Consider the following 26,927-nt stretch of genomic DNA (forward strand, 5'->3'; position numbering starts at 1 on the left):
AATCCCTTATTCATAGTTGAAACTGTCGACATTAGTCTGGATAGCTCATTCTGTAAAAGCAGGAAAATGTGTTATTAATTAATTCTACATGTATTATGATCACTACACTTTTACATCCAGTCAGGATCACAACATTATATTAGATTTAACTTCCTTCTTTCCATCCTTTGTCTCATTACATTGTAAAGCTGGTATATGTTACACATGAGAAGTACTTTCATACTTAATTCATCATCTTTGCTATTTTTCCCCATTTGTACATCGGGTCACTGTGCGACATCAACATTTGCCCTAGGTAATTTGGTCATGGTGACCAATATTTACACTCTGGAGTGGCTAATGTTACCAGCATATACAACAGTCACTAACAAAGCACCCTTTGCTCTACATTTAATATACTTCATATTTAAATTATATGTAGAACTGGTTTACAACATAACATGCAAGTTGTATAGTAAATTTTTGCACAGATATTATAATAAACATTTATTTGCAGTTAATTTTTAAGTGCTTTCACTGTCCATGTAAACCTTAATGACATAAATTTGTTTATGTTTTAGAGTCTTCATACTAGTTTATCCCAGTCAGCAAACTTTGTTGTTTTCAGCCACTTCACTTCATGTGATTTAGGATTCATCCCTGGCATCTTATCTACTAAATGTTTGAGTTGAGAGCTGCTCTTTTGAAGTAGCCTTTTATGACTTGTCTGCTTCAAGTGGTTAGTGCATTTTATTTGAATCACATGGCTGTTATCCAGTATATCAGCAGAGTTAAAAAGGAAACAATTTTACCCACCTTATTGAAAAGCTATGAGGGTATTAACTTTCAACATTTTTAACATTCAGGCGCATTCTCGAGAAGGCCGTCTTAGCAGACAAGACTGTATCATTGTTTCTTGATGCTGCATGCATGATACCCATGCCCTTGCTAACCAGAAGATATTTATGTGGCAAGTCATTGTTGAGCCTGTTTACCTTTCAGGTAAATGGGGGGGGGGGGGTTGTAAGACCAAAGATGATGTCATCCACAAATGGTCCTTTTGCTTTTCTCCCATTTCTTCTGATGGGAATGCATCCAGAAAACCATACTTTTCAGGACAATTGTTATTTTCATATCCTTGGTATGGCCCAGAATTTGTTTCCTTTCGATTGGAGGATGTCCTTCACCATATTTTAGGATTCTGCTCTGTCACGCGTAAGGAAAGGCCTTCACTACTAACGCTTGCAACTGTGCTTTCCCAATTTCATTACTGGCTAGTGGTTCTGCCTTTTCTTAGACTGGTTATCAGTTTCTTCTGTCAGTGACTTCTCACTAATAAAAGAAAAAAAAAATGTTAAGACAGGTGGACCTCTTCTGTCTGGATATCAAAGGTATAGATCCCTGTTCAGTCTTCTCTTGTCTGAAATGTTTGACTGTGACTAGCTTCATTTTCATTGTTAATTTGGCTGATGTTTCCAAGTTTCATTTGGGAATCTAAACTTTTCTGGCCTATGTTTAGGTCTACAAAACCTTCGTATGTGGTACTTTTCATTGTAGGCCACCTGTTAGAGAGTCTGTCCACACCATGGGACATGCATTTCATTCTTGAAAAGCTCACTATTAATTTTGAACTGACTGCCACTGTAGAGCTAAAGTATCTTGTCTGGAAGACTCTCTCTATTATTATTATTTCTGCTGAAAGGATTTTGGATCTGCAATCTGTCAGGTCTCTATATTCAGTTTTTCACAAAGGGAGGTTACTACTCAGAGGTAACTTTTGTGTGCAAGGGTGTTGTGTGTCATAAATTGAACTGGTCATTCAAGCTACTTGCATTTTTTCCTCAGTATTCTAATTGAGTTGACGACTTCACAATTGTATGGATGTCCGCAAACAGCTTAGATTTTATGTGGGCAGAACAAAATCCTTATGTAGGGTTGTCTCATTTTTAGCTTGGATTTTGTGGGGACAGAACACAGTTTTTATGCAAAATTGTCTCGCTTTTCTGGGTTTGAATTTACTACAAAAGTCTTTAAGCTCACCCTTTCCTGGTGATATGGTAGTTGTTTTGAAGTTTGCTTTGTTAAACGTGGAAGGTCTTTGCCTACAGCATGTAGGGTCCTTCTGTTAGAGAGGTCACTGTTTCTACTGCCTTTCTGCGTAATACCAGTTTTGTTGACATCTGTGTATCTGCAGCTTAATAATCCCGCAATAAGTTGTCAGTACAGGGTAGACCTTATTTAGAGGTCGTGTTTTGAAGCTGTTGTATGCTGTACTGCACCTCTGAAGGTGGCAACTCAGGAGGACATATGAGAATTCTGTCTTACTTATTACAGAAGATGGACCTCGTCTTGTCACATGTTAGTTATTTAGCTATCGTAACTATAGCTTGATAATGAAAAGGTTAGTCTTCTGTAACATACTTTTCCTTCTTCCCCACCTTAGGTCTATATTAACTAGTTTCTACTGTATCCTCTCTTTTTGTGTCAGCTGTGGTACATGATGGGACATGAGTCTTCCTAAAATGTTGGCAAGGTAGCGCTGATTGGTCCCTAATACTTGTAGTACAAGTCCTGGTGATTACAGAGGGTAGACACTGCTTTCTTGTCAGTATGTTTATGTAAATAAATTCTGCTATCTGTGCCTTATATTCTGTGCTCTGAATGACCCTCTGCCTTTCAGTAGCACATACAAGGAAAAAGTGAAAGGGGGCATTACCTTTACAGATATTGTCAACTTGAAAAAATCACAGTTAACGGTACTTTTCCATTATTGGGGCAACAGCTGTAATGAGCTGTTGGAAGGTTGGCACGCAGTCGCAAAGATCCATAACATGTTTTCTCTGTTATATAGCGGAAGACGATTTGCCACTTTATTTAGCAGGAAATGTTTTACAGCAAAGTTACCTAATGTGGTTAATGCTCCCATCTCCGGACTTTACCAGGTACCGTTGTTTTAGCACTGCTGCCAGTAGCAGGAAATATGCGTGGTAACAATTTGTAGTAAATTAGTAACTGGAAAGTAATTCCGTGCATTATAAACGTTGGGATCATTACAAGCCACATTAGGATAACCACCCCATGGCAAACCATGCAGTGCAAGTATAGGGAGACAAACATCCAGCAGCAGGTCGGTTCAATATGACCTCATAACCTTCCACCTTTGTAACAGCAATTAACAGCACAAAATGCTACATATGTGTTTTGTGTTTGCTAATCTCTTCTGCGTTTTACAGCACACAAAGTATGACGAATTTAGGCAGGTAGTTGGAACTGCGGGAGGGTGTTGAGAAGGAGTCAAGGGTTACAGACTTTTAGCAACGTTACATTGGCTGCTTTATGAAAAGCACATCCCCTTCACTGATGTCCCTATAAAACAGCTTCACTGATGTGGTGCAAGAGTAAGGGACTTTGTCTTTTAGAATGTGAACGGAATAGACTAGCTTGAAAATTGTCCTTACTCTTTTTTTTGGTCCACAAATTGAAGTTGGAATCTCTTGTCAGAAAAACTGAGTGCTATTCCCACATCAGCGGCCGCAGAGCGATCTGTGCGACCTCGTGCTAACCTTCCAACAGCTCATTACAGCTGTTGCCCTGATAACGGAAAAGTACCCAGTTAACAGTAGTAACTGCTTTTAAAGTTTTTTGTCGAGTCGCTGTGCATTTTGTTTCTAGCTGTTATTCACTTGGTAGCTTGGTGCATTATGTCTTTTAAAGCTGCTTCTTGCTTTTCCTGCAATTCCCTGAAGGATATCTAAATAAAAGAATGGGCAAGCAGCATGTTGGCTGCAAAATACATATTTTGTAGATAAGGTTCTTGTCAGGACATGTAAGTGTGTTTTTGTTCCTCTCTGAAGTGAGGAAATTACTGATCTGATATTTGAGAAGTGGATATAGCTGAGTGTCAGTCTTGGTGGATAACTGAAAAGTTAGCTTACAGACCTTTGTAACTATGGCCAAGTAACAGCCTTTGTAACTGAGGTAAGAATCCTATTAGTGAGAAGAAAAAGATTTTCCTTCCGTTACTTACCTGTGAATCCTGTCTGGTAGTGGCAGAGCAGCTGTTGTCCGTACTGGTTTGCAGGCCCTCCTGCAGCATGTTGGTTATGCTTTGGGAATATTCCCAAAGGTTAGGGCTGAAATCTTCTAGTTATATGAGGAGATGTTTGAGGAGTATTATTGCTGTAATAGAGTTTCCCTGGCCTCTTGTTCCCCTTCTGTGGTTGAGTATCCAGGGGCTAGGGTGGGTTCCAGTGTACCTCCTCTTCCACACACCTTCTTACTTTTTCTTTTTATCATTTTATCTCTCTGAAGTCAGGATTCTGTGTTAAAACTGTCTGTCTTTCAGGGAGGATATTTTATAAGGCAATGCTAAACAAAATTTGGATTGATCATCCTGATGGTGCACCCATATCTTCTGATTCTTGGTCGAGAAAGAGTTGAACTTTGTGTGGGTTGGCAACTGTTTATACTGGTATCAGAGTAAGAGCCAGCCTGGCTGGGGGGTGGATGCAAAGGTGCAGACATTGAGCCAGATATTGGACCTCAATTTTAGCTAAGATCCCAAAGGTTGAGAGTCCATTGGTGATCTCACTTGACCATCGCCTTATATCAGTAAGCTGCTGATACATCTGTACTTTTCTGTCTGTTCTGCAATCCCAAAAGAGGAACGTTTCTGATCTTACATTGGAGAAATAAAATAGGAGTGTTTTTTTTTTTTTTGTCTTAAGTGAAAAGAGGATGGTTTTAAAAAGGAGGATTTATATCCTTTTTGTTGAAAAAAGGATGGTAATTTTAGGAAAGTGTATGCTTTGTCAGAGTTGTAGTTGTATGCTTCTTGATGTATGTTTAGTATTTTCCCTCTTTTTCTCTGTTTTTCAGCATCCTGCTGTTGCCATAAGTACTGCCTCCATGACTAGTTTGCCTACACAGTGGGGAGCAGAATCCAGCTCCATGTGGGGGAGCCATGATAAGAATAGTGCAACTGCCTTGTGGGAAGACTCCCTGAAGAATGGTCCTGTGATGAGGAGCATCGGATTGAAGAATAGTCGGAGCAGCCCTTCCCTGAGGTATGAGAAACAGGCTACAGAAATCCTTAATTCTGGGTGTGCATTTGTTATTATCTAGCACAGTTTGGTATTTATTTATTTATTTTACATTTGTTGACCGGGCTAGTCTAACTGGATATATGTCCATTTTCAGTAGAGGCCCGGGGAGATAAACTCTGAGGAAACAAAATCACATATACAAAAATTGAAGTATACAATGAACATTTTGCAGGTGCAGTACAGAGAATAATCAAAGAGCTCATTCGTTCATAACATAGTGCAAAATATACAGATACAATTAGTACAATACAAAATGTAGTTGCAGTACATCATAAAGAAAAAGGTGGCAGCTGAATTATACAATTTATTAGTATGCAAGTAGTCATAAAGAAAAAGTAGGAGCTGAAATTATACAATATATTAGTAAAAGTAGTCTCCTTAATGAGATTCTGAAGATGTTAGTAAAAGTATAGAAAGACAAGGTAAGTTGTTATTAAGAAAAGGAACTTGATTACTGAGAAGACGGGAGGGTAGGTTGAACCAAGTAAGAAGAGCTAGTTGATCAGTCAGGTTTAGTACAGGGGCACAACCAGTGTGTTCTGAGGAAAAGTTTCAGTTTGGTTTTAAAGAATGATATAGAGGGAAGAGAGGAAAGTTTGTTAGGAAGAAGGTTCCATGATTTTCCAACAGTATTAGAGAAAAGAGTCCCCAGCCCTGTTGTTTGATTTACAAATATTTACAAGAAGTTTGTGATGATCGTAAGGTCTTTAGATTGTTGTAGGGGATAATTAGGGTAGATAGTATAGGGGTATTGGTAGATTGGTAAAGGGTTTTATGGGCAGTGGTCAGTTGGTGGAATTTAAGCCGATTTTGTAGTTCAAGCCATCCTAGCTGCTTTAGATTAAAACAGTGGTGGGTTCTGAAAGGGTTACCTGTAGCAAATCTGGCTATGTTATTGTAGGAGTTTTCCACTTTATTAAGGTTTATTTTTAGAGAGATTAGTATGTATGGGTGAGACATAGAGGAGAGAAGAAATTAGATGGGTGTGAGCAATAGTTATTCTAGCTGCTGGAGAGAGGAAGGGTTTGATCCTGTAGAGAGAGCCTAGTTTTCTATTAACAGATTTTAGGGTATTGTTAATATGGGTGTCGAAGTTAAGGTTATCTATGGTGATACCTAGTAGTTTGGTAGTTGGATCTGGGGATATGAGATTGCCATTATTGGATGTTACTGTGAAGTCTGTTGGGGGGGGACTTACAAGTAGGAGTAAAAAGGAGGAGTTTATAGTTTTGTGGGGGGTTCAGAAGGAGACAGCGCTGTGTAAACCATTGTTCAACTGTGTTAAACACATTTTGGGTAAGGGAGTGAAGTTCAGATATAGATGTGGCTGAGCATATAAGTGTGGAATCATCTGCATATTGTATGCACATAGCTTGGGAGATTGCTAGGTGAAGGTCGTTGATAAATATAGAAAACAGGAGAGGTCCTAATATGGACCGTTGAGGAACACCAATGTTAACGGGCAGATGGGTAGATAGAATGTTATGCCAAAGTACAGCCTGTTGTCTGTTATCTAAGTAGGACTGGAGCCATTGTATAGCTAGTGCATGTAGTGACTGGGATTTGAGGATGTTTATAAGTATCTGGTGATTTACCATATTGAATGCCTTAGACATCTATAAACAGTGCAGAGGAAAGCATATTGAGGTTAATGTTTTTTGTTAATAGTCAGTGAAGGAAAGGAGGGCAGTAGTAGTGCTGTGGAAAGGTCTGAAACCATGTTGAGAGTTTGAAAGTAAGTTATTTTGGATTAGGTGGTCTAGCGATTGTCTGTGGATGCATTTTTCCATCATCTTTGCGAAGGGAGAAAGTAGGGCTATGTGACTGTAGTTGGAGAGTTCATTAGAGTTCCAACCCTTGTGAGGGGGGATAATATGGGATATTTTCCAGATTTTAGGGATGTGTCCTTCACTGGTGGTTCTATTGATGAGAATGGAAATGGGATAGGCGATGGATTTGGCTGCCTTTTGTAGATATTCAGCAGGTAGTTGGTCTGCTGAAGGAGTGCACGGTTTCAGTTTTTGAATAAGGGTAAGAATATATGTTGTTGGGACTGGTTGGAAGAGAAATGGGAGGAGATGGGTTAGAGTTTGATATAGTTAAGTTCTGAGTAGATAAATAACTGGCAAGAGTTTGAATGACCTCAGTGAAAAAGGTATTAAAGGCATTAGCAGTCTGCTTGGGATTCTCCTGGTCTCTGCCTTGTGGGTTTGGTGTGATGGATTGACCTGGGTGTAATAATTGATTAATACTTGCCCAGAACTTTTGTGGTTTATTATGGTGAGTCTGCTGGAATTGCAGGTAGTAGATGTTCATCGTGCATACAGCTGCAGTAATCACAGATGGGTTTTCAGCCGTCAGGCGGTCCCTCGGTCGGCCGAATTCCAAAGTCTTGGTCCGGCGTCGGTTGTCGTCGCTTACTCTTCTGATGTCAGTAAGGCCAGAGTATATAAGACACAGCCGACGCCATGTTCTCCAGTCTTTTTTGCCGCGCGGTGCCCGAAGCAGAAGCAGTTCACAAGTGCCGGTCGGCCAGCTCCTGAATTATGAAAAAATTGGAACCGAAGTCTTCTTTAAAGCTAAGTACCCCGTTGGGGAAACTTTTCTTGCCTCAGACCGATGTCAGAAAAAGTTAATAATTGTATTTCTTGTGGGAAGCAAATACCGCATAAGGATTTCCATTCCCGTTGCATACCTTGTTTGGGCCCAGACCACGACGTCTCGGGCTGTCGCTTTTGCGCTACCTTCAATAAACGCACTATCAAGCGTCGGGCGGAGTTCGCCCAACACTACTTTGGTAAAGCTTTTGATTATAAGATGTCGTCGGACACTCGGACTACCGTTTTGTCCAAAAAACGCAAGGAAAAGGACCGACACGCGAGACCCACGGTCTCCGCCAACACCACGCCAAAACAGGCTACACGTGGTCCGGTTCTCAGCGAGACACCTTTGCAGTCCCTGACTACCGACGACACTCCTTTGGCGGTGTTCTCTGTACCAGAGACCGCGGGGTCCTCGGTCCTTTCCCAGACTACAACCGAAGCCCCTGCTAATGTCGAGCCTACTAATGTGGACAGGTCCACCTCCACCCATGGTGTATTTAGGCCCTCATCTTCTTTTTCAATAAAGGCTTTTACTAAATCCAAAGCAGCCAGGCATCCCACGAGGCCTGTTGCACAGGGCCCATCTCCTGGACCCATGCCTAAGAAACAGATGCTTAAAATGGCTGAGGATTTAATTACTCTTATCAGAGGTTCTCAGCCCCCTCCTGACAAGAGACCCAGAATGGAGGAAGAATCTCCCTCTTCTGATCAGGGATCCATTTTATCAGAACATTCTGATGCAGAGGAACACTCTTACTCCCCTTTTGAGGATTCGGATGCAGAACAGTCCATTCCTTCTGTATCCCCTCCTGAGGATTTTTCTTTTGGGGAAACCTTGCACACTTTGAGGGAACACTTCCATTGGGAAGGCCAAGACTTTTCAGATTCCAAGAAAAGACTTAGGGAATTTCTTTGGTTGCTTCAGCACAGACCTCTGGCTATACCCCCTGTTTTGGATGTACTGGATGATGTCTATTCGGAGGCTTGCCTTAACCCTGATTCTCTGCCTCCTGCACCAGTAAAACCTGATAGGTATTACAGAGTACCCGGCTCTCACCAATTTCTCTACAAAGGCCATAATGCTGACCCTGAAACCATTTCACAAGGCCCCAAGGGATTAAAGGCCTCCACTGCCAAGAATCCACTCCCTGCAGAAAAGGAATCCAGATCTCTAGAAAGGTGGCGTAAAAAGGTATATACCTCGGCCACCCTAGCCATGAGGGCCTTAAACTGTCAGTTTCATATGATTAAATATCAACAGTACCTGTTATCACAATTAAGGAACAAAATGTCTCAACCTGAACAACCAGATTTAAAAGAGTTACAGGATATGATGCATAGTGCGGAGCAAGTGGGTAAACACACCTTACAATGTGGTTATGATGCCCTAGAGGCTTCCAGTAGAGCGGCTGCCACAGGATCAGTCATTCGCAGGCATGCCTGGCTTAGGGAACAAAATTTACCTGATCATGTGAAAGCTAAACTTCTTGATGCTCCTTTACAAAAGGATGTATTATTTGGTACTAATGCTGAGGACATACTACGGAAAATGGAAGAAAAAGCCAAATCTATGCAAACTGTCAAGGCTTTCTTACAGGTCCAACCACCACATTTTAGCAGAAATTGGCCTTCAAAAAACTGGTCCTTTCCAGCCACTGACAAGCCCCAAAGAGGCAGATACAGACGCACAAGGGGCAGAGGGCAATCACAAGGATCATATAGAGGCAGACAATGGCAATCTCCAGCACCAAGAGGTGGTGAAGACAGTGCACAACAATACAGGAAGCAAACCCAATGACTCCCTCATTTCCATGCCAAGCAAGTCTCAGCTGACAGCACCTTTGGGAGGAAACTAGCATTATTTGCAAGCAATTGGCATATTGTCACAACAGACAAATGGATACTGGACATTATAAACAGAGGCTACAAATTTCAATTTCACACACTTCCAAAATGAGAGGCATGCCAAACCTGCCACAAAATCAAAGGGCAGAGGCACAACTGCAAATTTCAAAGCTCCTGAACATGAGAGCTATACAAAAGGTACCTACACTCCAACAAGGTCAAGGTTTTTATTCAAGACTTTTTCTGGTACCAAGAAAAGGAACCGACTGGAGACCCATTTTGGACTTATCCATCCTAAACACATTCCTACTCGTGCCAAAATTCAAGATGCTCACATTACAGCAACTTCTTCCCATGCTGGGCAAGGAGTTTTGGCTGGTAACATTGGACCTCAAGGAGGCATACCTGCATGTCCCAATCAGACAAAGCTGCAGAAGATACCTCAGATTTCTTGCAGGTTCAATCCACTATCAATTCTCTGCATTGCCCTTTGGCTTATCTACTGCGCCCAGAGTATTCGCAAAGTGCCTGGCATCAGTGATTGCCTACTGCAGACTTCAAGGGATACAAATTTACCCTTATCTGGATGACTGCCTGATCCAAGCGGACAGCAAACGCATACTACTGGAACATCTGGCTTATGTGACATGGTTACTGCTTTCTCTGGGATATACCATCAACAAGGAGAAATCAAGACTAACACCATCTCAGAAAATAACCTTCCTGGGTGCCAACTTGGACACAAACACCCAGATAGCATATCTTACACCAGAAAAACAAGGGCAACTATCTCAGTACTTCAAAACACTAGCAAAAAGTACCAGGCTTACTGCAAGGAAAATCCTGCAGGCTCTGGGATTCATGGCATCTTGCATTCTTCTAATCCCATGTGCAAAGCTGCATATGAGGAAACTTCAGTGGTACCTAAAAAATCTATGGTCTCAACACAGTCACAGTTTGGAAGCAATTATACCAATAATTCCATGTTTGCAAAAGGAATTTCTATGGTGGGCCCAAGCATGTCAAGTAAACACAGGCCTTCCATTTTGCAATCCTCAAGCAAAACAAGTCATAACCACAGACGCCTCAGATTATGCCTGGGGGGCGCACATGAAGGACAGGTGCATTCAGGGCAGATGGTCCCAAAAGGAAAAGCACCTTCACATCAATCAAAAAGAAATGCTAGCAGTGATAAATGCAATTACAGCTTTCAAGGACTTCCTGCATCCAGGACAATTACTGATAAGCACAGACAACACCACAGTAATGTGGTACATAAACAAACAAGGAGGAACACATTCATACCCCTTGTGCAGACTAGCCATGACTCTTTGGAACTTGGCTCTGGAAAGACAAATCGAACTTCAAGCACAATACTTGCCAGGACTGGAAAACACACTGGCAGACACTCTAAGCAGAAATATGACAGATCCACACGAATGGAAGTTGCATCCTCAGGTGTTTACAGAGATAATCCAAGCGTGGGGGAGGCCAGACATAGATCTTTTTGCCTCCCACAGGAACTATCAACTGAAAAAGTTTTGTTCAAGGACCTTTCATCCAAAGGCCTGGAAAGTGGACGCCCTTTCATTCAGTTGGACAGCATGGACAGTTTATGCTTTCCCACCTCTGCCCCTTCTGCCCAAGGTGCTTTTGAAAGCAAGAACAGACAAACGGAGGATGATACTGATTGCTCCAGATTGGCCAAGGCAACACTGGTATCCACTCCTGAGGAGCCTAACACATACTCCTCCCTGGTCCCTGCCTCTAATGCCTCCTACTGACTCAGAATAGCTACAAAACTCTTCACAGTCAGCTGAAAACACTCAACCTCGCTGCATGGAAAATTCCTTGACACCACAACAGTCCCTACTCTCCAAGGAGGTGCAGGATGTCATTTTGGAGGCCAGAAGACCATCTACTAGAAAAGCTTACTCTGCAAAATGGAAGCGGTTTTGCTGTTGGAATGAGAAAAGAGGCCAGGACCCTAGAAAATTGAACTTGCCTCAGGTTTTACAGTACCTAGCTGAACTGCTGAACAGTGGACTTTCATTTTCTTCCATAAAAATACATGCCTCAGCCATTTCTGCAGAATTCAACACGGATCCTCCTTTATTCTCTCACCCACTCTTACGACAGTTCCTCAGAGGGGCTAAGAATATAAGACCTCCAAGGAAGCAACCAATACCAGCCTGGGACCTTAATTACATACTAGAAAAATTAACATTGCCTCCCTTTGAACCTGCTGCCTCAACAGATCTGCAACATTTGTCCTGGAAAACAGCTTTCCTTCTGGCCCCATCACTTCAGCTCGTAGGGTTTCTGAACTACAGGCCCTCATGGCGGTGCAGCCCTTCCTCATCTTCCATCAGGACAGGGTTTCCCTTCGTACCAACCCATCTTTTATGCCAAAAGTGGAATCCAGGGTAGCCTTAAATCAAGCCATACACCTACCTACCTTTTATCCTAACCCTCAAAACAAAGGGGAGAGGCTGCTTCACACTTTAGACATCCATAGGCAGCTACGTTATTATTTGGACAGAACAAAGTCCTTCAGGAAATCAGAACAACTTTTTGTGTCCTATGCCATAGGGGCTCAAGGGAAACCAGTTACCAAACAGACCATTTCCAAGTGGATTGGCCACTGCATACGGTTTTGTTATTCCTATCATGGGAAATCTGTCCCTACTGGTATCAGATTTCACTCCACCAGGGCCACAGCCACCTCTACAGCCTTCCTCAGAGGCGATCCTACTAAGGATATTTTGGAGGCAGCCACTTGGAGTTCTGTACATACCTTCACAAAACACTACCACCTACCCTTATATTCCAGAACAAGAGCAGGCTTTGCCACTGCTGTTTTGCAGGGCATTCTGGCTCAACCCAGTTCCTCATAGTACCTACCACCCTATGCATAGCTTTGGGACTCTACCCATCTGTGATTACTGCAGCTGTATGCACGATGAACATAGTACAGTTTTGTACCTACCATAAATGTAGATGTTCGAGTGCTAATACAGCTGCAGTACAGGTTTCCCTCCCTCCTTCCCCACTTGGTAAAGGCATGGGGCCTAACAACCTCTTCATACCACCTGACTGGGTTATCCTGCTATGTTTTATTTGCTTGTTTACACTGATTTTGCATTACATTGCATTGCCTGCATATGTAGATAAGCCTTATTTATGTATTGCCTTCCTTTTGGGGGCACCTGACATCTGGGGCAAGAAAGACTGAAGAACATGGCATCGGCTGTGTCTTGTATACTCTGGCCTTACTGACGTCAGAAGAGTAAGCGACGACAACCGACGCCGGACCAAGACTTTGGAATTCGGCCGACCGAGGGACCGCCTGACGGCTGAAAACCCATCTGTGATTACTGCAGCTGTATTAGCACTCGAACATCTACATTTATGGTAGGTACAAAACTGTACTTTTCTTTTGTCAGACAATATAGCTTTTTTAGTTTCATTTCTCAGTTGTCTGAAGTTTTGTTGGTCTCTACTGGGTTTTTAGTTAAACACGATTTATTCCAGTATTTATTTCTGAGATGGATTTTTTGCCTGGTTTCTTTTGAAAGCCATTGGGCAGATTTAGTTCTCATTCTAATAGAGCGGGTTGGTGCATGGTGGTCTAGTATGGCTAGGAAGTTAGAATTAAAGTAATTAACAGCTTCCTCCAGTGTGAGGTATTTTAAGGGAGACCAGTTGCATGCTCTTCGTTCTCTCTGGAAGAGATCGGGTTGAAATTTTTCTTGGTTCTAATTGTCCTAGATATGGTTGGATTAGGTAGATTGGATTTAAGCCTGATGATGATGTAGGTTATTGAGTGGTTACTTATATAATCAGAGAAGGTTCCAGCTTCATATGTCTGGGGATGATTATTTATGAGAATCCAGTCTAAGGTACTTTCTTTCTTATTAGGCTTGTTTATCTTGGTAGGGGAGGTAATGGTTTGAGAAAAACCAAAAAGGTTAATATGGCTGGTAGGATGGCTACTGCTACACTTCCAATCAATGTTAAAATCCCTAGGATTATGGTTTCTTGGGGTAAATTTTGGGATAACCAACAAAGGATATTTTCTATGGTGGCAATGTTATTACCAGGAGGAAGATAGATACAGATAATATAGATGGATTTGAATGTGTTAAGTAGGAGCTTGGTAATAAGAATTTCAGCATTGGAGTCTTGAGGTGGTTTATAGTCGTAGGTAGTAATCTGTAACCCAGATTTAAATAGGATAGCTACACCACCACCCTTTTTGGTTGCACGGTCAAGTCGCGAAATATTATAACTGGGTGGGATGACTTGTCTTTAGTTACAGGTTTTATATCAGTTGCAAAATCTTGTGGGAGCATGAAGTTTACTTTGCGATTGTGTGTGAATGGATGATAGTTTGGAAAAAAAAAACATTTTTAAGACATTTTTCTTTGCAAGAAGTGACAGACTGCAAATTGGCTTGCATCAACAAGCAGTTCATATTGCAAATGCCATCTACCACTAGAGGAAGTGCTTAGTGTGCAGCATCTTAAAGCATACATCTTCAAAAGAGGAACCTTTCATTGTTTGTTGCGACAACAGATGATGCATAGGGAGCTGCTCTTTGATTTCACATCGGTTGTTTCCTGCCACTTTCTAGGATTGGATAGAGAAGTGCACATTGGGATGACGTGTGGTTTTGCTAGTTGAACCCCTTCTGCATGAAGTGCTCTTCCAAATGGATTCTGAGACATCCAAGGTTCCTTAATTCTCTTATTGCATCTGCGACTGTAACATGTCTCAGGATAAGTATGAGAAATGTCTCATCTCTTTGCGTTTTAGTCATGATGTTGGACAAAGCAGATTTTGTAAAGATCTTGAGACCTTACAGACATGGCATCATTTAATCCTTCAGAATGCTGTTAGAGGGAGAACAGCTAAGAATAAGCCTTTGTACATAATAATGATCATTGCTGCAGAACGTCTCATGCATATAGTTTGGAGTGAGGCTGGCATTAAGTCAGTTTCTGAAGCCTTTCTTGGCAATTCAGAATGTCCTGCTCTTCCATTTCTAGTAAGGAATCATTGTACCTCTTCAAGGTGTTTCAGCTGCTTATTTTTATTATTGCTAAGTTCAGCATTGTAGTCAGTGATGACCAGGTGATTGAAGGAAAGCGGTACAGTGATCTCACTGTAGTTCCTAGACATGTTATTTAGAAGTAGATTGTCTACAGCGTATGCTTTTATAGGTTCATAAGTATTTATTAGGCTGCTGTTATTTGATAATCTTCAGAAGTGTAGCATTGCATTCCCAAATACCAATACAGATACCCAGATGTGGGCAAAATTAAGGATATGTTGGGACATTTACTTGTCTTCCCCCCCCCCCTTTCATGAGGAACGGTGATGTTAAACGGGGTAAATTTGCAGATGTTATATAGTCCTATCTCGCCTACATGCTTACCCATGGGTTCGGAGCCGAATATCGTCTCCGACTCGGCCTATTTACTAGCTCAAAAGTCTCTGATTGGCTGGGCTAAGAGGGTATCCCATAGTACACTGCTTCGCATCCCCAGATCTCATTTGCCGCTTGTAGAGCTCGGACGTGGTCTCGCTTGGCTGTGGCTAAGTACTCTTTTTGACTTATTTCTCTTGAGAAATTGGTTGCTTCATACTTCAAAAGCTATTTTAATAGCTATTCTTGCTGCGGTAGTTGTGTTTGTGTGTTTAGTAGTGTTTTTTGTGGTATCCCTAACAGTTCCCACGGGCTAGGCCCACTTTGGTTAGAGGACCTAGTCCTCCCTTAGTGAGTAGTTAAGTCTATTTCTTATTGTATTTTTTTTTTTTAACAACCGTTTAAGTTAGAGGTTCTCTCTCTGTGTTCTCGTTATTGTTTGTTGGTTTAGAGCTTCGCTCTTCTCTGTGGTACTAAGTGGTGGGCTTCCTGCCCTTTTTGGTAATTGTTAACTGTGGTTACGCTGTGTGCTTTGCAACCGTTGGAAGTAGTTAACTCTTTGGATATGTCTGAGGATCAGAAAGAACACAAGCCTTCTGGCTTTAAAAAGTGTTCAAAGTGCGGATATAAAATGTCCATCACGGATGGACACTCTGTGTTTACTGTCTTGGAGCCATCCATTTACAGGAGTCATGTAGTTTTTGCCACGCCTTCAGTCCTAGGGTGCTCCAAGAGAGGAAAAACAAATTGATTTTAAAGGAACTGCTTAAACCATCTTTTGAGGAGGGTATAGATTTGGCTCCCAGTCGAAATCTAAGTCCTCCAAGTCCAAGAAAAGGTCTCCGGCTCCATCAGCATCTTCGGAGCCTCCGGAGAAAATTACCATATTGGATACTGCTTCCTCGGCTCCACCGTCTTCGGGGCCGCAGGAGGTTTCTGTATTAAGTGAATCAGTGTCCGCTACGATCATTCTCGAACCTATTCGGAGCCGGTTGCCGAGTTTGAGGCATGGTTCACCAGATAGAGGTCTCAGTCTCTCCATCCATCTCCTCGAAATCCTCCAGGCTTTCCGATTTGGATGTGGATAGGGTGGTGCAGAGGCTCCTGCAGTCGCCGGTGTTGGCTAAATTGTTTTCGGCTCCGACCCAGTCGGCTCCGGAGCCAATTCCTATGGTTGTTTCATCGATTCCTCCTCCGAGCACATCTTTGCTGTTGAAGCCGGTATGTTCCGCTCTGAGTGATGTTCCTGCGCCAGCTCCGATACCCCCCTCTGGGTTTATCAGTGCCGACCTCCGCTCCGACCATGTCGGTTCCGTCCACAGGGTTCGAGACGCAGGTCTCCTCAGTTGGGCCCGAGGGGGATGCATTGGGACATCTTTCGGTTCAGAGTCTCCCACTCGGTGCATTGGCTAAGGGGTCCCCAGTCCCGGTCATGGCCTTGGAGGCCGGTGCCCGGACTGGGGGGGGGGCACCTTCGAGGCCATGCAGAGCACGCTGGCCAGGTCGTCAGCTACGTCACTCGGGTCGGTTATTCCATCCCCCACCACTCCGGCGAGAGCTTCTGACACTCACCTATCCTTGGACAGCAGAGCACCAGGCCCTAAGGATACCCCCATGAGCGGTCCTCCACTTTCTGAAGGTCACTCAGAGCCTGTGCCTGAGGAACCTCCCAGAAAGAAATTATGCAAGAGGAAGCACATAGACTCACAGGACGAGTCTCTCACTTCCGATACTGACCTTGAGGAATCGGAAGGGTCCCCAAAGTCTTCCTCTGATGATGTTTCCTTCTCCGATATCCTGGAGATACTGAAACAAAGAGGAGACTGGCCTTCCAAGACCCCTTCCGAGGAGGAGTCAGTATTCCTTAAGGCTTTTGGCGCTCAACCTTCCGCCTCCTGGGTGTCTCCACCTTCGATGAACTTCTTGACCTTATTTGTTGAAGGGTGTGGGAAATCCCTGATTCTGTGGAGCCAGTACCTCGGCGCCCCAACAAATTTCTCTCTGCCCCCCACGGAAAAGAATTTCTGACAAAGTGAGTCCTGGTAGATGCCATGGTGGTGGCGGCAGCCACCCAGAAGGAAGTTGCAGAGTCTTCCTCTACAGTCCATCCTCCTAACAAGGAGTCTAGGACTATGGACCGGTACGGGAAGCGTACCTTGTCTTCAGCCACCTTCACCCTAAGGTCGCTGAACTACTTATCTCATTTCACTCGGCTCCAGAGAGATCTCCTTAAGGAGTTGGGAGATATTCTTGCGGGTAACATACCTGAAGCGGTGGCTCAGACAGTCAACGCACAGGTTTCTACCCTCAACTCCATCGCAAACTCATCCATGCGACTCATTTCGTATGCGGCCGAGGGAGCGAGTAGAGTGGCCAGCTCAGGTGTAGCCCTTAGAAGGCAAGCCTGGCTGCGCCTGTGTCACTTTGCAGAGGCCTTCAAGTCTTCCTTCACTGATGCCCCTTTTGATGGTTCCTCCTTGTTTGGGACCAAAGTGAAAGACACCCTCACCAGTTGTGAGCAAGAGGGAAAGACCCTGTCTGCTGTAGGGGTATGTTTTTCCCTCCCGTCTAGGCCTTACCCCAAGGCTCAGCGAGGGGGAAAGATGTGGTTCAAGAAATCAGAGTTTTTTTCCTGCCACACAAGGTGAAACCCCCTCCTGAGGCAGGGGAGGGGAGAGTTATTCAGGTAGACGTCGCCCCAGAGGCAGAGGGGGCCCCCGCAATTCTGGGGACCACGACTCCTTTCGTGGCTCCCCATACTCTCATTCCTGAGGGTGTGCCCGACTGTGCTTATCCGGAGCCAGTCGGGGGTCGAATTTCTTTGTATCCGGAAGCTTGGGAAAACATCACCCAGGACCAATGGGTATTAAGGATAATTTCCGGAGGTACACCATTCCATTCTGTTCAGTGCCCCCTCCCATCAGAAGAATCCCAGACGTTCCACCCAGTCAAAGGGATCAAGCAGTCTCAGAGGTATCTCAGCTGCTAGAAAAAGGAGTCATCCAACCAGTCCCCTCAGACCAGATCGGATTAGGGACTTACTCAAGATTCTTTTTGGTGCCGAAAAGAACAGGGGACCTGAGACCCATACTAGATCTCAGTCAACTCAACCATTACGTACACAAGTCCAAATTCTGTATGGTCACCCTACAATCTATTCTCCCATTTTTGGGAAAGGAAGTATGGATGTGCTCCATCGACCTGAAGGATGCTTACTACCATATCAAAATGGACAGGGCATCCAGATGTCATGTACGCTTCCGGCTGGGAGCCAGACCTTTCCAGTTTTGAGCCCTGCCCTTTGGTCTCACCACAGCCCCCAGGGTGTTCACCAAGTGTATGGCAGTGGTGACGGCTCACTTGAGACGTCAAGGATTCCTGGTGTTTCCGTACCTGGACGACTGGCTCCTCACCGCCCCCACCAGGCATCTACTAATTCAGACCAGGGACACTACCATCAGTCTATGTCACCAGTTAGGCATTACGATAAACTGGAAAAAATCTGCCTTGTTGCCCTTACAGCGTGTCACTTTTATAGGAGCAGAGCTGGACACCATTCAAATGCGAGTGTTCCTACCACAAGAAAGAATCACAGGGTTGCAACAACAAATGCTCACACTGGTGCCTCTGTGACATGCAAAGGCAAGACTGATTTTTCAACTCCTAGGGACCATGGCAGCTACGATCATGTTGGTCCCGTTAGCGAGATTACACATGAGAATTCTTCAATGGCTTCTCTTTGTCCAGTGGTCTCTCCAAAGACTTCCGCTATCTCATCCAATCCTATTGACAGACAAATGCAAGCAGGACCTCCGTTGGTGGCTGTGCACCAACAACTTGAACTTAGGAAAACCTTTTGTTCCACCTGTCCCTGTGGCCACAGTGACTACGGACGCCTCCCAGATAGAGAGGGGGGGGGGCATTATCTCGGCAGGATGGTCCAAGGCATGTGGCAGGAGCACGAGATACATTTGCACATAAACGTCCTAGAGATGAGAGCAGTGCTTCTTGCGTTGCAGGCACTTCAAGAAGTCCTCCCTCTAGGGACTATTGCGATACACTCAGACATGTCAGTAGTGTGGTATCTCAACAAGCAAGGAGGAACCCGATCTTATCCACTATGCAGGGAGGCCATGCGCGTGTGGCATTGGGCAATAGCTTCCCAACGGTTTCTAGTGGCAACGCACATCCCGGGGAAGAGCAATGTGATAGCAGACAAGCTAAGCAGGCAATTCTTATGCCCTACGAGTGGTCCCTGAATCTGCCTGGTGGCAGAGCGAATCTTCAGCAGATGGGGTCAACCTTGCTGCGACCTTTTTGCCAGCCCCCTCAATGCGAAATGCAGCAACTTCTTCTCGCTGATCCCCCCACCGGGGGAATCACCCAGGGACGCTTTAGCTCACAATTGGCCCTCCGGTCCGCTTTATGCTTTCCCTCCGTTTCCCCTTCTCTCAAGGGTGATTCAGAAAGCGCAATCCTTGGGAAGCAGGATGATTCTGATTGCTCCACACTGGCCTCGTCAAGTATGGTTCCCCTTCCTTCAACCCTACCTTGTGGATACTCCTTGGATTCTGGAACCCCTTCCAGACTTACTGACACACATGTCAGGACAGTTCCACCCCTCTCCGAGGACACTCCAGCTGACAGCCTGCCTACTCCACTTCCATCCTTAGTCAGATGTCATAATTTTTCACCAGACGTAGTCCATATTTTGTCATCCTCTCATAAACCATCCACTAGAAAAATCTACTTTAGCAAATGGAAAAGATTCTCTATTTGGGCTCATTCCAGAGGTATTGATCCCTACACTGCTGCAATTGATTCTGTTTTGGAATTTTTGTCTATATTGTTTTATCAGGGGTCCGCTTCAGCCACCATCAAAGTTCAGCTGGCAGCTATATCAAACTTCCATGTGGCCAATGAACCTAGCCTGATGGCACACAGACTATGTAAAGCATTCCTTAAAGGTACCCTATTGCTTCATCCCCCGTATCACAACCTGTTATGCCCTGGGACCTCAATTTTGTTCTTCAAGCCCTCACCCTTCCACCCTTCGAGCCTGCAGCTACCTGCAAGTTAAAGTTTCTAACATGGAAAACAGCCTTTTTAATAGCTATCACTTCAGCGAGGCAGGTCTCTGAAATCCAAGCCCTTTCCATCAAACCCCCATATTTGATCTTCCATAAAGATAGAGTCTCCCTTAGACCAAGCCCGTCATTCCTTCCCAAAGTGGCTACTCTGTCTAATATAAATCAGTCTATTGAACTGCCAGTTTTCTTCCCCAATTTTTCCAACAAAGCACAATTCAGATTTCACCAACTGGATGTACATAGACCGTTACGCTTCTATCTCCATCGGACTAAAGTGATTCAGAAATCTGACCAACTCTTTGTCTCCTTTTCCGAAAACCGGCTTGCTTCTCCGGTATCCAAGGTCACACTCTCTAGATGGATAGCCAGCTGTATTTCCTTCATCTATCACACAGTAGGTAAAACTCTGCCCTTTCCACCTAAAGCCCACTCCACAAGAGCTGTTTCCACATCCACAGCCTATCAAGCTAGATTGTCGATGGATAATATATGTGCTGCGGCCACTTGGGCTTCTCCCCACACTTTTGTCTCTCATTACAAATTGGATGTGGTTTCCATGGGCAGATCTTCATTTGGCTCCACAGTTCTCAGGAGTATTTTCCTATGAGCCACCCGGGTTGTAGATGCTAGGGACGCTGTCCCATGGGTAAGAATGTAGGCGAGATAGGACTACATAACATCAAGAAGTTATATACTCACCATAACGTTCGATGTATGTAGTCCATCTCGCCTCACATTCTTACTTACCCTCCCGCCTTCCCCCCTACCTGGAGGATTTGGAGGTAATATTTTATCATGCAAAGTCCCTTTGATTAATTTGTTTGGATTTTTTGTATGTATGGTTGTGTGTTATGTATGCAATAACTGAGTTGTTTGCAGCAAACTAGATCTGAGGATGCGAAGCAGTGTATTATGAGATACCCTCTTAGCCCAGCCAATCAGAGACGTTTGAGCTAGTAAATAGGCCGAGTCAGAGCCTATATTCGGCTCCGAACCCATGGGTAAGAATGTGAGGCGAGATGGACTACATACATCGAACGTTATGATGAGTACATAACTTCTTGTTTCTTATCCATTCTTCCAAATTCCATTTGATTAGAGTAAGAGATTATGTCCTATTCTTCTTTTGCAGTATTCCTGACATAAGGGAGTCGCCTGCCAAGGCGACGACCCGATGTGTCCAGTATATCAATGTCTTCTACTACCTAGGGTGCACGGTACGTCTGATGTAGACCACTAGCAGATGTGAGCTATAAGAGACACGCACCACCCTCAGAATTTCTTTGCCACCAGTGCCAGTCCCAGATGTCATTCTGCTGCCAGAATCGCTTGCTAAACTAAGTGCCCTGTTGGGGAAATCTTTGTCTTTTTCTGCTACATTGTCTTTTATTGAGGTTAATGTCATCCAGTAAAGGGAAGTGTGACTGTGGAAGACAGATTCCATATAAGGATAGTCATTCCCAGTGCCTCTTTTGCCTTGGCCCCCAGCATGACCACAAAAACTTCTCCATTTGTCAGTCTTTTGTACCTAAGCCCCCCCCCCCCCGAAGTTGGTTATCCTCCATCATGATCTACCTAGAAAACAAACACCTTAAGCTTTTAGCCAACAGTGCAATGGAATCCTCCTTGGACTCCACGACCGAGCTTTGTTAAGTGTAAGGCCAAAAAACATAGGCCCGAAGCTGCACCTCTCTATGTGGATGTCTCTCCTGAAGCACATGAGAGCTTATAGACACTCGCCACCATGGATCTGGATCAACAGACCGAGCCCATTTCGCAGGCAGCCTTTGCACCGTATGTATGCATGTCCAAAGAGCAACTCAGACATCATCTATTGATGTCCAGGGGGACCCAAGTTTATTTGGTCCGAAGGCCGTGGGGGGTTACTCAAATCATTGTTAGGGAGAACGTCGACTCAGACTTGGTAGAATGTAGGCATATGTCTGGCCCGTCTTCTTTGCATCGCATGGATACCCCAGCAAAGAAGAAGCAAAAAACTAAGCACATTTATCCCCCCCGCCCCAGTCCATCAGAAGGAATGACAAAATTTCACACAAGGCCTGTTTAAGGCCTTCATGGTGTTTAGGCCTTCCTCTGGCCACCCTGCTTCTCCTCCTGCCTGGCCTGCCTCCCCACAGGAAGACATAGGCCTCAGGCCACTTCTTAGGAAGATCCTTTATCTTAGGAGGCCAGTGATCCATTGGATTGCTCATCTCAGATCCCCTCACCTTTAGATTATGCCTCCGCTACTATGCAGGAAATTTCTTTTGGGGGACGGTATCTCCAGGATGCGTGACCACTTCAAATGAGACAGTACACAGATGTCAGAGGTCCAGAAACGTTCCAGATACAGTCCCCTAGCCTTTCAGCCATTCCTTCTGTTATACCAGCCTTTTTAGATGCTTTTGTACCTACTTCCACTCATCCTGACTCTTGGTCTCCAGCTCCAAAAAGCTGGACAGGTACTACATAGTAACCAAGGACTGCAATTGGCTTATCAAGGCCCAAGTTGCAGACCCTTCTGTGATTTCAGTAGCCCTCTGACAAGGCCTCCAGGTCACTTGCTTCTACCTCCCTCCTCCCATCGGATAAGGATAGCAGACAGTTGGAAAGGCTAGGCAAGAAAATCTATACCTTAGCCACCTTGGCCTTCAGAGTTCTGAACTACCAGAACCACATGACCAGGTATAATCTGGAACTCCTGTCTCAACTTTCAGAGCTTATTTCAGACATGCCGATACTTGGAAAACAAGGCCTTGGCATCCTTCCTCATTGCTACCTCTTCTCAGGTAGCCAGACAATTCTAATAAGTACAGCTATGATGCTGTAGAAGCAACCTCAAGAGCTGCAACTTCCTCTTCTGCCATAAGAAGATTTGCCTGGTTAAGGCTTCGGCCCCTCCCAGAGGACATTAAGGCAAAACTAATGGATTCCCTGTTAGACAACTCTGCCCTTTTTAGTAAACCTTCTGAAGAATTATTCAAATTTCTCAAGAGTAAAGCAAGGAATTTAAAGACCTTAAGCACATTCTGGTATCTCCTGTGCTTAAATTTCACAAGAATTACCCTGCAAAACAAGGCAATCCAGGACCCCGCAGTCAAAACCTCAAAAAAGGCCTAAGAAAACTCATCAGTTTTCTCCTATACCTTCCTCCTCTTCTCAGCTTGCCAAGCAGCCCTTTCCTGATCAGAGGGGCTCCTCCTCGTGACTCCTCAAGAAGTCAGGGCACCCCTGCTCTCTCCCAGTGCTTAACCCTATCCCTTCCATCCTGGGAACTTGTCACCCAAGACTCTTGGGAGTTAAGCATCATCAAGAGAGGGTTCTTCATGGTCCGGCACAAGATGCTTCATTTCAGGAGTATACCCCAACCTCCAAAAGATCAGAAGACTGTTTTTCCTCCAGTCTTACAAAACCTGCTCGAACAGGGCACTATCGCACCTGTGGCCCCAGTACAAGAGAGAAGAGGGTTCTACTCGCGCCTGTTCCTAGTTACAGGGAAGGATGGTCCTTGGAGACCCATCTTAGACATCTCCTATCTCAACAACTTTCTCATAGTTCTCTTTCACAATGGTTACCCTTCAAACCTTACTCCTACTTATCCTCCATCAAGTACCCTCTACCCTCTGTAGACATCAAGGATGTTTACTTCCATGTACCCATTCACCCCAGGTACAGGATATTCCTATGCCTCTTTGTGGGATCCTCGCACTATCAATTCTCGGCTTTGCCTTTTGGACTGTTCACTGCACCTGTTACCTGTTGTCACCTTCTGCAGACTCCAAGGTATCGTAATTTTCCCCTACGTAGACCTTTTCATTCAAGCTAGTTCACAAATGGAATTGAACAAAACTCTCCAATTGATAGTTTCCATTTCTACAAAGCCTGGGATTTACCATCACTTTCATAGTCATCCCTGGTCCCATCCCAGGACCATGTCTTTCTGGGGTGCAGATTTCAAACCAAGAGTATGGTGGTGTCCCTTCCACCTACCAAGGCACAGGAGATTTCTCTGCTCTTTGCAGCAATTCTTCCCCTGGATTTTCTGTCTGCAAGACAGTTCCTGAGAATTTTGGGGTTGATGGCATCCACCATCCCTGTGCTTCCTGTGGCAAGGGTACACATAAGGAAATTCCAGTGGTTCCTAAAGTCATCGTGGTCTCAACATGCCCACCCTCTGGACTATCAAATCCCTTTTCTACCCTGTCTCAAGAAGGAGCTCGAGTGGTGGATAACACAGCTGTCTCTAAACCCAAGCCTCCCCATTCACCCATGGCCACAAACTCAGTGCTGTACACTGATGCATCAGAAACAGACTGGGGAGCAGCCCTGGACCGCCACACAGTACAAGGACAGTGGACACCCTCCCTGAGGAGGGACCACATAAGCGTCAAGGAAGTAAAGGCACTAATCCTCGTCCTTCAATCCTTCCAGTCCCTGCTCTGACCAGGGAGGCTACATATACACACAGAGACAGTATGACAGTCCTGTGTTATATCAACAAACAGGGGAACAAGCTCCTACCTCTCCTGTGCAGACTAGCCATACAGGCCTGGGATCCAGAATGCCTACTAGATGTCTCCCTTCAGGCGGTCTACATCCCTTCCCTTCCAGTCGGAATGCTGGGGCAGACACTCTAAGCAGATCCAGTACACAGGCCCATGAATGAATGCTTCACAAGGATGTGTTCCTGGACATTGTCCACCAGTGGGATATTCCACAGATGGACTTGTTTGCTTGCCCCCCTGAACAGGCAGCTTCTAAAGTTTTGTAACAGAAAACCCCATTCTCAGGCATGGAGAGTGGATGCCCTATTAATCTCCTGGAAGGGGAAATTCCTGTATGCATTTCTCCCCCTTCCACTTATTTTGGAAGTCCTGCTGAAAATTCAACAGAGGAAAGCAAAAATCTTGCTAGTGTCTCCCTGTTGGCCAAGACAGCATTGGTTCCCTCTTTTCCTTTATCTAGCCAAGGGCAATCATCACAAGTTACCCCATAGAGTAGATCTACTAAGACAGAGCAAGGGCTCACTCATCCACCCACACTGAGAGAACTTCCGACTGATCCTGTGGTTGATGGAGCCCTGATTCCTTTTAGAAACCTTTATTCTGAGGACGTGCTTAAAGTCCTGCAGGAGACCGGGAAACCTAATACCAGAAAATCCTACCTCTCCAAATGGAAGAAATTCTCACTTTGGTATCTTAACAAAAATCAGGATCCACTTGTAGTGCCCCCCCCCCCCAAGGTTCTATCATATCTGTGCAAATTGCTTAATGCAGGATTAGCTTATTCCTCTGTAAAAACACGTGCATCAGCTATCTCTGCCTGTCTGCCACTTTCACCACCCTTGGCTTCCAGATTTGAAGCAAAACAATTCCTGAAAGGCGTCCTTCACATCAGATCTCCCAGGGGACCTGGAGCTCCACCCTGGGACCTCAACTGTGCTGGAGAAATGGACTCAAGCCCCCTTTGAACCAGCTTCTTCTGACTCTCTCAAACACTGTATCTGGAAAACTGTCCTCCTGGTGGCTATTACCTCCGCCAGGTGGGTTTCGGAATTACAAACCCTTGTGACATCTTTAACTTTCCTGTCCTTCCACAAAGACAGGGTTTCTCTTCAAACCAATCCCTAATTCATGCCAGAGGTAGTCAATGAATTGCCCTTAAACCATGCTATTCATCTCCCCACCTTTTTTCCCTCCCCCAGAACAGTTGTGTGAGGATCCTTCACACCCTTAATGTACACAGACAACTCAAGTTTTACTTACACAAGACTAAACCCTTTAGGAAATCGGACCAATCGTGTGTTTCCTTTCCCCCTATGGCTCTGTGATTTCCTGTGTCCAAACCATCTCCAGTTGGATATCCATATCCATTGCCTTTGCTATTCTCGCAGTGGTGAATTTCTTCCAGGCTCAGTCAAAGCTCACTCGGGTTGCACACCAACTCGGTCTTAAAAGCAGCTACTTGGACATCTGTCCACACCTTCATCAAACATTATAAACTGGATTCCATTTCCAGATCCAGGGCAGGATTTGCCAGGGCCATTCTCCATGGCTTCATAAAAAATTCCTCTGCCACTTCCTCCTCCCTTTCTGCATGAGCTTTTGTGCTTTCCCTTATGTCAGAAATATTGCAGCAGATGAATAAAAGGATATAAATTAGTTTTGTAAGGAATTACCATAACGATAGATGTCAGCCTCTTCTCTGCAGTGTTCCATCCCTTCCTCCTTCTCCCCACTTCTTGGCTGTCTTGGATACATTGATTCTTTTTCCCTTAGACTGTCTCCCCGACTGGGGCCTCAGTTCTGAGGGTGGTGTGCACATACGTCTCTGTTATGCCGACTTCTGCTAGTGGCCTGCATCAGACATACTGCACACCCAAGGTAGTAGAAGACTTGGATATACTGGCCAATATTGGGACGTCGCCTTGGCAGGCAACTCCCTTATGTCAAGAATACTGCAACAGAGAAGAGAAGGACATAAGTCATTATGGTAAATGCTTACACAGCTAATCTTTCTTCAATTTACATGGAGTAGAAGGCAGTTCCACAGAAGAGGTTTTCTCTGTGATAGCGTACCTGCCCCTTCAGCTCATTCTGTTTTTGTTGCAGAAGAGATTGAGATCCCTTAAGCAGGTGTTCACCCTACCATTGGACTTGAGATTACGTAATAGGTCTGACAGGGTAGCGTCTGTTGAAGATATGGGAGCCCTAGAATTTTTTTTAGTAAGAGAGCTGTGGGCACTCCATTTGTGATGAGAGTTTGGACAGGTACATGTTAGATGGGGCATTATTTTCAGTGTTAAGCCGGAAGAGAGCCAAGTACAATAGTAATTGCATCTCTGAAAGACATACCTTTAGTTATAAGCTGTACA

At 44.6% G+C, this 26,927-nt stretch overlaps 1 protein-coding gene across 1 annotated transcript in view; it reads left to right on the plus strand.

Moving 5' to 3' along the window:
• The window catches only part of GIGYF1 (GRB10 interacting GYF protein 1), a gene marked incomplete in the record, with an annotated part of 2,892,461 nt that overhangs the window by 2,067,615 nt on the left and 797,919 nt on the right, over positions 1-26,927 (plus strand). Inside the window, 1 exon segment of the mRNA XM_044077309.1 lies at positions 4,858-5,045. Within this exon segment, the coding sequence (XP_043933244.1) occupies positions 4,858-5,045 (188 nt within the window).

This window comes from Protopterus annectens, chromosome 7.part0, assembly GCF_019279795.1.
Source record: "Protopterus annectens isolate FY-2018-M chromosome 7.part0, PAN1.0, whole genome shotgun sequence".
Classification (NCBI taxonomy): domain Eukaryota; kingdom Metazoa; phylum Chordata; order Ceratodontiformes; family Protopteridae; genus Protopterus; species Protopterus annectens.